We start from the raw sequence: 12,574 nt of genomic DNA on the forward strand, positions 1-12,574 counted from the left end.
TTCGTTAACTCTTATCCCCAACTGTTCCCCATTCAGACCTCGGAATACCTTCTGTAAACGGCCGGTGAATGGCAGGCATTGAATAACCCCCTCATATAAGTCCTATAAAAACCCTGTCTATTGCCAGCGGTGGCCATTTTAGCCCTGGAAACTTCCCAGTCTTATATGGTCGTCCGACCCTCTGAAGCCCCCTTCTACGCTCACCCCCTCTTGAAATCACCGTTATCGTGATTTCACGTTACGTGCCTTGATACCGTTAATTCGATCTTGATTCCTTTTAAGTTCTGCTCTCTTCCTGTCCCTTAGCGTTACACCAATCATTTTCCTTTCCATGGTTACTGGGCCTTTTCCAGCTCAACCTCAACCCTTTTATTTGCCTCCATCTGCCCCAATGGCTAATCCCGGCAAATTAGAGCTGTTAAACACTTTCCCCTTTACGGGACATTGATTGACTCTTATTCATCTTTGTAGTCTTATTATCGCGCTGGTTATTTCAAGTTCGCGATCCGGATCTGCGCTGGCTCCCTGCCCTGACTTGATATGCTCCCTGATAACTTTCAGTGATTCCCTGCCTATTTTAAACTATTGTGGCTCTCCGAGACTAATGCGCATATCTCTAGATTTCATGCTATCACAGACAAGAAGACCACGAAGCGGGCTGTGATGCTGGCAGGAGTGTTCGCGCTAGGCCGGCAACCATTAAATACATCATCGTCATCTGTCATCACGTCTAGTTTATCATCTTGCCGTCTTGTATCAATATTAATTTTAGACAGCGTTCTGCTTTGCCCACGAGGGTCTTCGGTCATGCCTTGAAGGTGAGTTACTTAAGAAAGGAATTTCGGATCGAGTCAGAGATAATTACGCTATTATCCATTACCATTTTTCCCCAACGCATCCCTGTCCCGTTCTCTGACTACCTCTGAAAGCAAACCATGCAAGATCAGTTGTGAGAGCGGCGCTCATATATAGTTTTCTTTTGTGCTTGGGGAATCCTTAAGCGAGAATTCGTTCCTCGTTAACATATAGTGCATCAAGAACATTACTAGGAGGTTTTGAGGCGACTGAGAGAGAACGTGCGAAGAGAATGGCCAAATTGTGGAAATCGGATGTTAGGCTTCTCTACCGCACTCAGACAGCTCTGTGTAACTCGGTATTTGGCTTCTTTGCGAAAAAATGTCTTCCTCCTCCGTCTTTTCAGCGGAAGTCTCTCCGTGCGATAAGGGCAAGAACTGTGCCTAGTTTTGAGTTTTATTTCTTTGCAAAACAGAAAGAGGAAGACGGCACAAAAGGCCAGTAGGCGTGACGAGGACCCGGCACCCATAATAGGGGCAGCTGTGTACAACATATGCATGAATTTCAAAAATGGTGATGAGATTATGTACACAAAAATAGGAAGCAAGCACACCAATAAAAATATTCAGAGGAGAACACAATACACGAAAAACTATAATGAAGTGATGGCAACATTTATATCAAACTTATGAGGAACGACTGCGCAGGAAACACGAAGCAAATACTGGATAATCAGCTGACATCCAGAGCTGTAACTGAACAGATAAAAAAGAAGGTAAAATGGAGATAATGAATAATGGCAATTGTACGCCGACAAAAAAACGTTACTGAGTGGTAAGGTTAGATAAAGGTTACTATCAATCAAATGAGCTTGTTTTTTTTCCCTTCAAAACAATTAAAAGAGGTTATACTCAGTTTCACAGCTTAATATATTAAGAGTGACTTGTATCTGATACTTCAAACTCTGTTTACCATAGTTTGTACGGATTCTTGGAATAGGTTTTTTTCGTTATGCGGAAGGGGCATATCATCGCAGCGGTATGATTTAGGGTGTCATATAATCGATTCTTGTGTATATACTGCACTAAGCAAAAGTTGTAAATCAGCTTAGGTCATAGCAAACTATTTTTTTAAAGCGCAAGGGTTGGAAAATTTTTCGGCATCCCATAATATCCTTCAACTGCCCGCAGTGCTCCTTTTTGAAGCAAGTGAAGTTTTTAACGTAGCCACTTGTTGTGGTTCCTCAGTCTAAAATGTAGAATGAACGCCTTAATATAAAAGAGCATACTATATAGTAATATTAAGTCATGCAGATATTAAAGGTGCAGTCTAAATGAGTCCTCCCACAGTTTTACTTATATCTGTAGTTAGTTTAGAGATGTGAACGTTACATGAAAGCATTTTGTTGAACGAGACGCCAGGAGTTTTTTAGCACTAACGAGACTTATTTTTATATTCCCATATTCTTATATTGACAGACTGAGACATAGATGCATTTATGCCTTTGAAGATAATATAGTTCTTGTCAGTTTTAAACTTCAGTTACTATCCTGTAGGCACATATGAAATTTCCTTATATAAGAGATTAGACTTGTTTCTAACTACGTATGGAGCAGGCAGTAACTAAAATGTTTGTGTCATCCGAGTGCATAATTAAACTTGGAGATCCATGTATTTTACAGACATCATTAACATATGGGATGAACAATTGTGACCCTAATATTTACCCGTGAGGTACTCCTTGTCTGCGAATACTGGGAGTGGAGGGCACGTTATTCACTGCACACATTGAGTTCTACTGCTTAAATAATTACGTATCAAATTCAAAAGAATACCATGGATGCCATAGGTTTCTGCTTTTTGCAACAAAACTTAACGTTGAACACAGTAGAAGGCTTTACGAAAGTCTAGAAGGAGTCCAAGCTTATATCTTCGCTGTTTTAAATTTTTAATGACTTTCTCCTTTACCGTTAATAAAACTTGCTCTGCAGACTTGGTTTTCATGAGCTTCGCGCATGATAGCCTTAGCCGCTTATGCATCATTAAACCCAATACAACACATCACTTGTCTTTCATAAAGTTGTATTGGGAACTATCAATAATGTTATATTTTTCTGAGAAGCCTACTAGTCTACTCTTAATGATGGCATGAAAAACAAGTTTAGGAAAAATTCATAAAACAGTTATATCTCGATAATTAGACATTTAATTTCTGTCGCCCCCTTCGCCTACCATAGTGGCTCAGCTATTTTTACTTATCAGGAATGCATCTGTAGCCGCTTAGGTTTATTATGCAGTATGCATGCAATGCGCTAAGCGCTATACACTTTACTGACAACTGACATGACACACAACGCGCGAACAGGAGACTGTTTTTTTAGGGATGGTTTACCATTTTTGTACTGGAACGACATGCGTCGCGCAGTTCAAACCATTTTCATGTACTGCAAAAACGCTGAAAATGCTATCAAGAGAAAGGAGGGAACGGTTTCTTTTGGTCGTGTATTATTTTATCGTCTTTCATTCGTTTATCTTTGTCCTGTGCGATTTGTTACAGTTCAGAACTATGACATTAACAGTGTTGCACGTGTCCTGACTATATAGAGGTGGGAAGCCTTCATCACCAAAAAGCACTTGTCAATTTTGACATAGGTGTCGTGTCATTTGTTTAGTGGTCGTCAGTAAAGCATGTAGCGCTCTGCATGTAATGCCATTCCGTGAGATTTCCCTTTATTCGTAGTAGTGAAGCAAACATTACTAAAAACAGTTTAACCTCCCTGCAAGCGGCACCTGAGACAATGCTTGCGCTGTTTCAAAGATACTCCAAACAGTGGGAAAAGATTAAGAAATGTGTTGTGTATAGTGGCGCGTCTTCTTTATGTGATACAGTGTTTTTTTGAGCGCAATCCAAATTACTCTGCAGTTTTAGGTTTGGTTTGGTTTGTGGGGTTTAACGTCCCAAAGCGACTAAGGCTATGAGAGACGCCGTAGTGGAGGGCTCCGGAAATTTCGACCACCTGGGGTTCTTTAACGTGCACTGACATCGCACAGTACACGGGCCTCTAGAATTTCTCCTCCAAAGAAATTCTAGCCGCCGCGGCCGGGATCGAACCCGCGTCTTTTGGGTCAGCAGCCGAGCACCATAGCCACTGAGCCACCGCGGCGGCTCTGCAGTTTTAAGTAGAACTGTCTTCGTCCCCGGAAGTTCTGAAGTTCAAGAATGAATGTTGGGTGAAGAAACGAGCGTTCGATTAGAAATGTTAGCAGCGTTATTTCAGAAATATTGTTACTTCTAGCTGCTACTCAATCAGTTAGGGCTGCTTGCAGAGCACAAAATAAGCCTTTTAAAATACAAGACAATAAAATTACCTAAGGTTGGCACACTCATGAGTGAAACTGGTACAGCAATATGACTCTGTGTTCGTTGGAACCGGAAAATTTCCTGACAAAGGCAGGAAACTTTAGGGGATTGTGACCGCCGGCTGTTAAGGGAGCAGTTACTTACAAATTATAGGGACAGAGATTAGGATGAGTTACGAATGTGATGAATTCAACTTTCGGGGGCTTTTAGTCACTGGTATGACTGTAATAAAACAGTCTTTGAAGCAAGTAAATCATCTACAGTGCGAACTCGTATCTTTTTTTCCGCGCTTGCTATCAAGGTGGCTAAAAGTACAAAGAAAGTAATGTGTTTGTTAAACGTGACCGAGTGAAATCTGCCAATCTGTGGTACAAATTAGGGGCATGCCGCGAAACTGAGACACTCCTTTGACTCTGCCCTTGTAAAAAAAAATATTGTTTGCAGAAACCTTTTCACCTGCCGGCAGGCACCTGATAAACATCCGGCGGCCTCGTAAATCCTTCCCGGAAGTGGTGCCAGGCTCCGAAAGCTGCGAGATCGACATTGCCGGTGAGGCTTCATCGCATCATTGGCTCGACAGCTCAGGCTGCGTTGCATCCTAATGACGGAGATTTACAAACAAGGTTTCAGTCAGCGCCAGTAAAAAGCCCGACATAGCAGACCGCCTAACTTCCTTAATGACTTTAGGGTTTTATAAGAAATCTCGTTGCCCTGCAATCGGCGCTGTCAATATGATGATGATTATGACAGTATGCCGTCGGTGCATGCTGTGTTGACTCTTTATTTCACAGCGTGCGTGCACTCCTATTCCCGCGTGGTCCCGATGCGGCTCTGACGGGCTGGATTGGTGTTTTTTGTTGCTGCTTCTAATTTTTGTTCGGCGCTTATCGTTCCGGTAAAAGCTTCATGCCTTTTCCCATGGTGGTAGATTTGACTATGCTTTGTATTTTTTTTTTTAAATAGGGGACTCTACACCTTCATTGACATAAAGGGGCTTGAGGACTTGAGAAACTCCTGGGACGTGGTTCGCACTATAGGAGAAGCATAGGCTCCCTAGACTGGGCGCATTGCCCATTGCGAGTAAACCTTGTTCTTTCCACTTAGCACAGTGATCTTCATACGTCTCGCTAGGTACTCACGTGGCAAATTCGTTATCGGACCTGGAAAACTACCAAGGACAGTCTGTAATAGCAGTGCATCGCATGATGCCATCGTTAGAATCTCTTATGGGGAGACAAAATACATATCCATTCACATTTTTCATCATGTTCATCCTCATCAGCCTCACTACACCAACTGCAAGAGAATGGCTTCTCCCACATCTCTCCAGCCACGACCACGTTTATCTCGCAAACTTTATCGCACATGCGCACCTAACTTTATGCCACCCTCTGCAAGGACCGCCTACTCTCGGACGAAGTCTACTCCGTTACCCTTAACGACCGTCATTTATCTTGCAATCTCATTGCAAACCCCGTAGAAGCCAATTTCTTCTTCAATTCGATTACGGCGACATTAACCTGCGCTTGTTCCCTGCTCCCACTTCTGCTCTCTTCCTGTCTCTTAACGTTACGCCAATCATTTTCCTATCCATAGCTCGCTTCCTAGTCCTCAATTTAAGTTCAACCCTATTCGTTAGCCTCCACATTTCTGCCCAGAGTACCGGTAAGATACAATATATATTTTTTAATTCCCTCAAAAAACATTGTTAGTATATACAGTATTGGCCATTCTCTACTGTACATTCATAGATTGCTGGGACTCCTTATACCACTCCTAGCGCAGTGGTGCAGCGATTAAGCGATACAGCTCGGAGATTTCAGGTGCTGCCTTGGATGGGGCTTGTGCGACCCAGGCTGCTGCTCCCGATCAACCTCTCGCTACCAACGATTGCTTTAACCGTGGTATATCAGTGGTGCGGGCAAAGTCCAAATTTTCTTGTTCTTTTATAATGTCTCAAACTACATTATATGCGGCCTGTCGCGGTGGACAGTTTGCTCGAAATCCGGTGGGCAGATTGTGATTACGTCGTAAGGTAACGTAACTTATGCCCCACCTAGGTTTCCGCAGCGGCCGGTTGCTCCGGTTGCGAGGCTTGAAGCGGTCGCCAATGCCAACTCCGGCAACGCCAACGTTGCCAGTGCCGACGCCGGACAGTACCCCAACATGGGGGTACTATCGCTTTCACGTTAAAAAATGATCTGAGTAAAAAAAAGCACTGTATCTTACCTCTACCTCTATCTAACCGCTACTTACCTAAGAGGAGATGCTACTCCAAAGAAAAAAAAACTGACAGCCTTGCACTTGCGAGAATAAGCCTCGGCCTATCTTCGCCAAGCGGTCGCTATTGCGTGCGGAGAAGCTGGCATGCATGGTAGGTGCGAAAAGATGGGCAACTTGATTGGCAACTTTCGGTTTCTCCGTCGACCACGATTCATTCAAACGTATTATTTACTAACTGCTTTCGCGAATATCGCTTTCAGTTTTCTATACAAGGCAGGCGAATGTAAAAAAAATCCGGAATAATATAAAACAGAAAACAGGAAATAAAAAAAACGCGGTTTTTCGACCCACATCTCCCCGTTTACGCTATTCCGTCGTACCCTTGAAGCGGAGTGTCCCCTCGAGTTGTTTTTACTCCTACCGCGCTCTTCCGAAGCAGCAGTTTAGTTCCAAGTTCGAACATTTGTCCACAGTGCTTTCAGCAAGCATGCCCTAATTTGCGAAAGTACACATGTTGCGACATCATGAGAATGTTTTTTTTTTCGCCAGTGCCTCCGAATAGCGTGCAAATCAGCACTAATTAGCAGTGCATAAAAGTCTAATTCTGCTAAGGTTTTCAACTGTAAAATTTCTGGAACCGGAGCTGGCTGTGGTCAGTTCAGCTTTTACAAGACGCCAATAGTTCGCACTTTAAGGCCGATGACAGTGGCAGAATAGGAAGGTCACTAATTCGGTTGGTGGTAGCAATATGGTATTACAGTGCATGTGGGAATACCAAAGTCATTTTTAGGCAATTGCTGCGTCAATGTACTCTTCATATTTGTGTCCAGCCAAAGGCATAACCAATAATAAATGGGTTGAGTTCTCTTTATTTCACCATCGAGATTCAGTGGCTGCCAAGAGAACCGAGAAAGTTGGTTCTCCTTATCCCCAAATTTTGGCACAAACCAACCACTAACTATAGCCTTCAAATGCCAGAATTTCCTTAAATCGAAGCAGACCAGAATTGTTTTTACTTAATGAGAAGATTCGTTCTTTGGCTTGAGTGAAGAATTAAAATTTACATTGTTCCCGCAAGCATCGTGACTGTTGGGCAATAGGAGTTCAGCGCACCTTGGACGCTCTTGAGCACAGAATCACATAGACAGGAGCGTTGATTCAAGCCTGCCACAATGCACGCAACAAAAGCCGACGATGCCCGGAGGCCCCACGTGCTCAGCGTTTTCCTCTGCCCAAGCCTTCACTTCTTTCCCTGGACAGAGCTTATTTGTGCATGCTCCCCTCTTTTACTACAGCCCTCGCAGACACGATAATGTCCATGCGCCACCTGTGGCCATTACTGCTAAACGAGACGCAGCGACTGGAAGCAGGAGAGGCGGATGTTCACTAATAGAGCCTCTTATTATGGAGCCACTGCATCTAACCGCGGACTACAAATCTCTACCACGATGAATCAATAGTGGTGTGCGCGGTCTTCTGCCTTTTATTTCTTCGTGCTTTTCAGACACGTGGTGCACTCGGTGCCTTGGAAAAGCTGAGCTCTATAATTTCGTTTGTGTCCGTGTTGGTGCGCCGTAGGCGTCGACGTGGACGATTCTTTGGAAGCATCGGTGAAAGACCCACAAAATCTACTGCGGATGCCAGCGGGCAGCGGTGAAGAGACCATGAGCGTCCTGGCTACAACGCTGTGTGCCTACGAATATCTAAAGGCCGCGGGCCGGGTAACCCCCGTCGAAGAGGACAAGGCTGTGGGATTCATCCGAATCGGTATGTGTAATTACACGCGTACCGAGACATGCTGTCTGAAGTGGAGCTACGTACGGGTGCTGCGTGCAGAAAAGAGCACACGGTCACTGGCCTCCTGGCATGGTAGTAGCTGTACCAGCTCTCATTATTGGTTTTCGAGGCGGGCTTGGCACGTAATTGTAATGGCGGTGATATGCGAGTACCTGAAGTAGAATTCCCGCCGTTTGCGATTTCCAGCTGAACCTGTGGAGCCGTCGCAAGAGAGACGCTCTCCCTACGGCTTAAAAATAAGTTGGGACGGGGCGCGTACCAAACGGGCTGACTTAAGAATAGCGGAAAGGAGCTGATCGCAGGGATTAACACCTCATTTGTAATGGCGGAGACAGCGATGGCGTGAAATTATACTATGCATTGCTTAATCTTACTATATGTGAGGCAGGCTTTGGTTGCTATGATCACCCGCCGTAGCTCAGTTGGTAGAGCACCGGACGCGTAATTCGGAGGTCGAGGATTCGGTTCCCACCGGCGGCATGTGGTGGGAACCACATGCCGCATGTGTGGCATGTGTGGCATGTGTGGGAACCACAGTTTCTTCTGCCTTTCTAATCAATCAGCTTTAAGCGATAACATATTCAGTAATGTTCTAAATTGACAACACCACGAAATAAATATAAATAAATTAAAAATCCCCTGTGTCCCTTAGTTTCTGTGGCTGTTGCCTTCTCTCATATTTATACCGAGCCCCTCATTCCCGTTCCCTTGTTTGCTTAATTGCTTAGCGAGGGCCTCGATTATGGCAGCCTTGACGCCATAGGAAGCATAAGAGGGTTCTCACACAGCTTCCACCCTCGTTGTTCGATGACGTTCCACGTATCACCAGCGGTAACTCAGGACGTACTACGTCCGCCTCTTATGAACGTGGGTGGCGCTGACGAACACTCTCAAGGTCAGGTCGCTTGTAAACATAAATACCCCCGAAAGCAGATTTGACATCCGCCGCCTTAGCTCGGTTGGTAGAGCACCGGGCCCGTAATTCTGAGGTCGTGGGTTCGGTCCCCACCGGCGGCATGTGGTTGTTTTTTCTTGTGCTTTTCCAATCAATTAGCTTTAAGCGATAACCTATTCAGTAATATCCAAAGTTGATCAACACCACGAAATAAATATAAATCAATTAAAAATCCCCTCTGTCCCTTGGTTTCTGTGGCTGTTGGCTTCTCTCATATATATATATGTATACAGGGTGTCCCAGCTAACTTGGACCAAGATTTGAAAAAAGACTAAGCGTGCTTCAGAACTGAAATCGTGTAGATATTAGGGTTTATCTAAAGTTACAGTACCATTTTTTTGCTCCTCTAAATTTGAATAATTAGTCGAGATAAATAAATTAACTTTTTAAATATGGCTTGAAACGTTCAGGCGTCAATAGGAAAGTTGTGGAGCTCCACAAATATTGCGCAACCCAGGCGCTTCCAACGAGATAGACTTAGCGTGGCTATTTTATTCGGTAAAAACGAAAGGCCGTGGAGCTTAAAAAATACCACGTGACAGCGCACTCCATGCGCTCGAATGCGCCGCGATTACAGCGCTCTCATCCGTGCTTTGTAAAAAACATGGCTCGCTTCGCGCCTTTCGGGCTGCCCAAGAGAGAGCTTCTCGTTGTGCTTGGTTCCAAGGTAAGCGCCAGTGGGTACGGGCGGCAGTTGATAGAAAGCCCAGCTCCCGTTTCTGCAGCGATAGTTGCACTCTCACGTTAGCAGAATGCATGCGCAGGAACGATGACATTCTCATGAGTTTGAAAACAAGATCCCAACAAGCAATGACGCATATAACAAGCCTGATAACGTCGTGTGAATTACGCTGAAAAACAGGAGCCGCGCTTTCTTTCAATTGCCGCCCGAACCTACTGGCGCTGATCTTGGATCCAAGCACAACGTGAAGACCTGTCTTGGGCAGCACGAAAGGTACGAAGCGAGTGATGTTTTTTTACAAAGCACGGATGAGAGCGCTGTAATCGCGGCGCATCCAGGGCTTCCGTTTTTCCAAATAAAAACGGCCACGCTATGTCTGTCTCGTTGGAAGCGCGTGGACTGTACAATATTTGTGGCGCTCCACAACTTTCCTGTTGACGCCTAAACGTTTCAATCTATATTTAAGAAGTTATTTTCTATCTTGACTATTCGAATTGGAGGGCAGAATAAATAGTACTGTAACTTCAGGTAAACCATAACAACATCCACGCAAATTCAGTTCGGAAGAACGCTTAGTTTTTTATAAATCTTGGTCCGAGTGTGTGTGTGTGTGTGTGTGTGTGTGTGTGTGTGTGTCTGTGTCTGTGTCTGTGTGTGTGTGTGTGTGTGTGTTTGCGCGCGCTTGTGTGCGTGCGTGCGTGTGTGTGTGTGTGTGTGTCTGTGTCTGTGTCTGTGTGTGTGTGTGTTTGCGCGCGCTTGTATGCGTGCGTGCGTGTGTGTGTGTGTGTGTGTGTGTGTGTGTGTGTCTGTGTCTGTGTGTGACATCGGCAGCAGGTCAGCGCGAAACAATGGTAAACAATGGCCATAGAGTAATAGCACACCTAATTTGGGTTTGGAGAAACTACGCAAATTCACCATCACTTTATCTTTTCACTCTTTATTATTTTCACCGGACTTCTGGCCTCCAATAGCAGTAGACACTCATTTTGTAGCAGTTACGCAATGCCCAAGGTGAAAGAAAATTTTAGACTTTCTACGGAAAGGCTGTAAAAATTGTCAATTTTAAACTGTGTTTCATTTTCTTGGGTCGGCGTTCTGTTAACGTGCCAAAAGGTTTGTTTACGGAAGGCCTTTACCTGAGGGGCATGCCATTTCAATTCTTTTTTGACGTTAAAAAAATATTACTATCCTCTTACAGAGCATGTGACCTAAATTCTCTGATTTTGTGCGTGACAAAAAATCCTTCCGCACTAGGTTATTGGCGCATCTTATCCTGGTGGAGAGACGACGGCTCGTTCGCAGTTGAGCCAACCAAGCCCCCTAGCCTCTGGTGAGTCTACTCAGATCCTATTTTTCTACGTTTATGAGACCTCAGCTGGACTAGCGAGGACGGAGGTGAACGAAGAAAGCCAGCGGGGCTTGAATCGCATCGCAGCGCCTTCTAGCCACGCAGTACATGAAGGCAAAAGCGACGCGCAGCTGCGCCGGTGGGGAACAAGGAATTTAAAGACAATTTCTGGAGTGAAGGGAGCACCCGTGAAGTGAAGTCTGTGCGACGCCATCTTGTTGGGGGCAGAAAGCAAACCAGTTGCAGCAGCGCGCGCCCAGTGCATGCACGAAGAAATGGTCGTCACACTCGCGCGTGGTATGTAATCCGACCAGAACAAGCGTAGTGGGGTCGTCCGTGGCTTCATCATCATCATCATCATCATCAGCCTGACTACACCCACTGCAGGGCAAAGGCCTCTCCCATGTCTCTCCAATTAACCCTGTCCTTTGTCAGTTGCCGCCACTGTATCGCCGCAAACTTCTTAACCTCATCCGCCCACCTACGGTTGTACAAACAGTGTCAACAAACCGTTTCAAGACGACGCCAGAAGTCACATTCACAACTAAGTTCCGCATGTTAAGGGGCTTTCCGAGCTAGCCGAACATTGCGGCACGTACAGTCTTTGTCAAAAGTAACCAGGCTACATGGTTTGCTACTAGCTTGTATAGTGGAGCCCTTGTGGCTCTCCTAAAAATCAAAAGGTTTTGGAAGGTAAGAAGACCCCCAGTCCTCACCTTTAACGACTATTTCAGCTTCAGGGAAGCTGTAAGGGCTTCACTGTACGAGCTAGAAGCAAACCCTGCAGCCTAGTTACTTTTGACAAAGACTGTACGTGCACATCTGTAACAGTTAATGTCGTATTGCTAGGTTTCCGAGGGATCCTGAGGCGCGAAGACTCTGGGAGCGAGCTGTTTGTCAAGATGGTTGTCAAGCAAAAGACGAAGACCGCTCGTGTTCGATCCATTTTACTCCAGGATGCTTCAACCGGATAGAAACTACAACGCGGCTGCGCCGAGGCGCAGTACCACCTGTGTTTCGTGCATTCTCGTATCGACTACAGGCGCCAGTAAGCATGATAAATGCTCAAGACCGTTTCTCCTTGCGTTAAAACATAAAGGGCTGACGGGGCCGAGCGCAGTTATTATCCTAATGGGACTCAAACTTGTCTGGGTGATGCATATTCAACATCAGTAAACTTCTCTCTCGACTCTTTCTGTTTCGTTTGCAAATCCTGATAGCAATTCAGTGTCGTTAGCCTATATGTTCAGGGTCATCGCATATTTTCTCCACGGTGCTGTGCTGAGGCCAAAGGGCCTTAGAGCGCTGGTGTTTCCGAGAAGTTGACACGCAAGCAGTACAGTCCTAGACATAAGTTAGGGGATTGGTAGGGAAAAGAATTATTTCTGCATTCGCTCGCTAGTCAGTCAGCTG

General features: G+C 45.2%; 1 protein-coding gene across 1 annotated transcript in view; it reads left to right on the top strand.

The window, feature by feature from the left end:
• The window catches only part of LOC149345005 (complement C3-like), a 189,155-nt gene that overhangs the window by 65,573 nt on the left and 111,008 nt on the right, over window positions 1–12,574 (top strand). The window contains exons 12-14 of the mRNA XM_089547344.1: window positions 4,601–4,705; window positions 7,958–8,146; window positions 11,068–11,143. Of these exons, the coding sequence (XP_089403470.1) occupies window positions 4,601–4,705; window positions 7,958–8,146; window positions 11,068–11,143 (370 nt within the window). The remainder of the gene's footprint in view (window positions 1–4,600; window positions 4,706–7,957; window positions 8,147–11,067; window positions 11,144–12,574) is intronic.

This window comes from Amblyomma mixtum, chromosome 5 (assembly GCF_055824585.1).
Source record: "Amblyomma mixtum isolate Tamu chromosome 5, ASM5582458v1, whole genome shotgun sequence".
NCBI lineage: Eukaryota > Metazoa > Arthropoda > Arachnida > Ixodida > Ixodidae > Amblyomma > Amblyomma mixtum.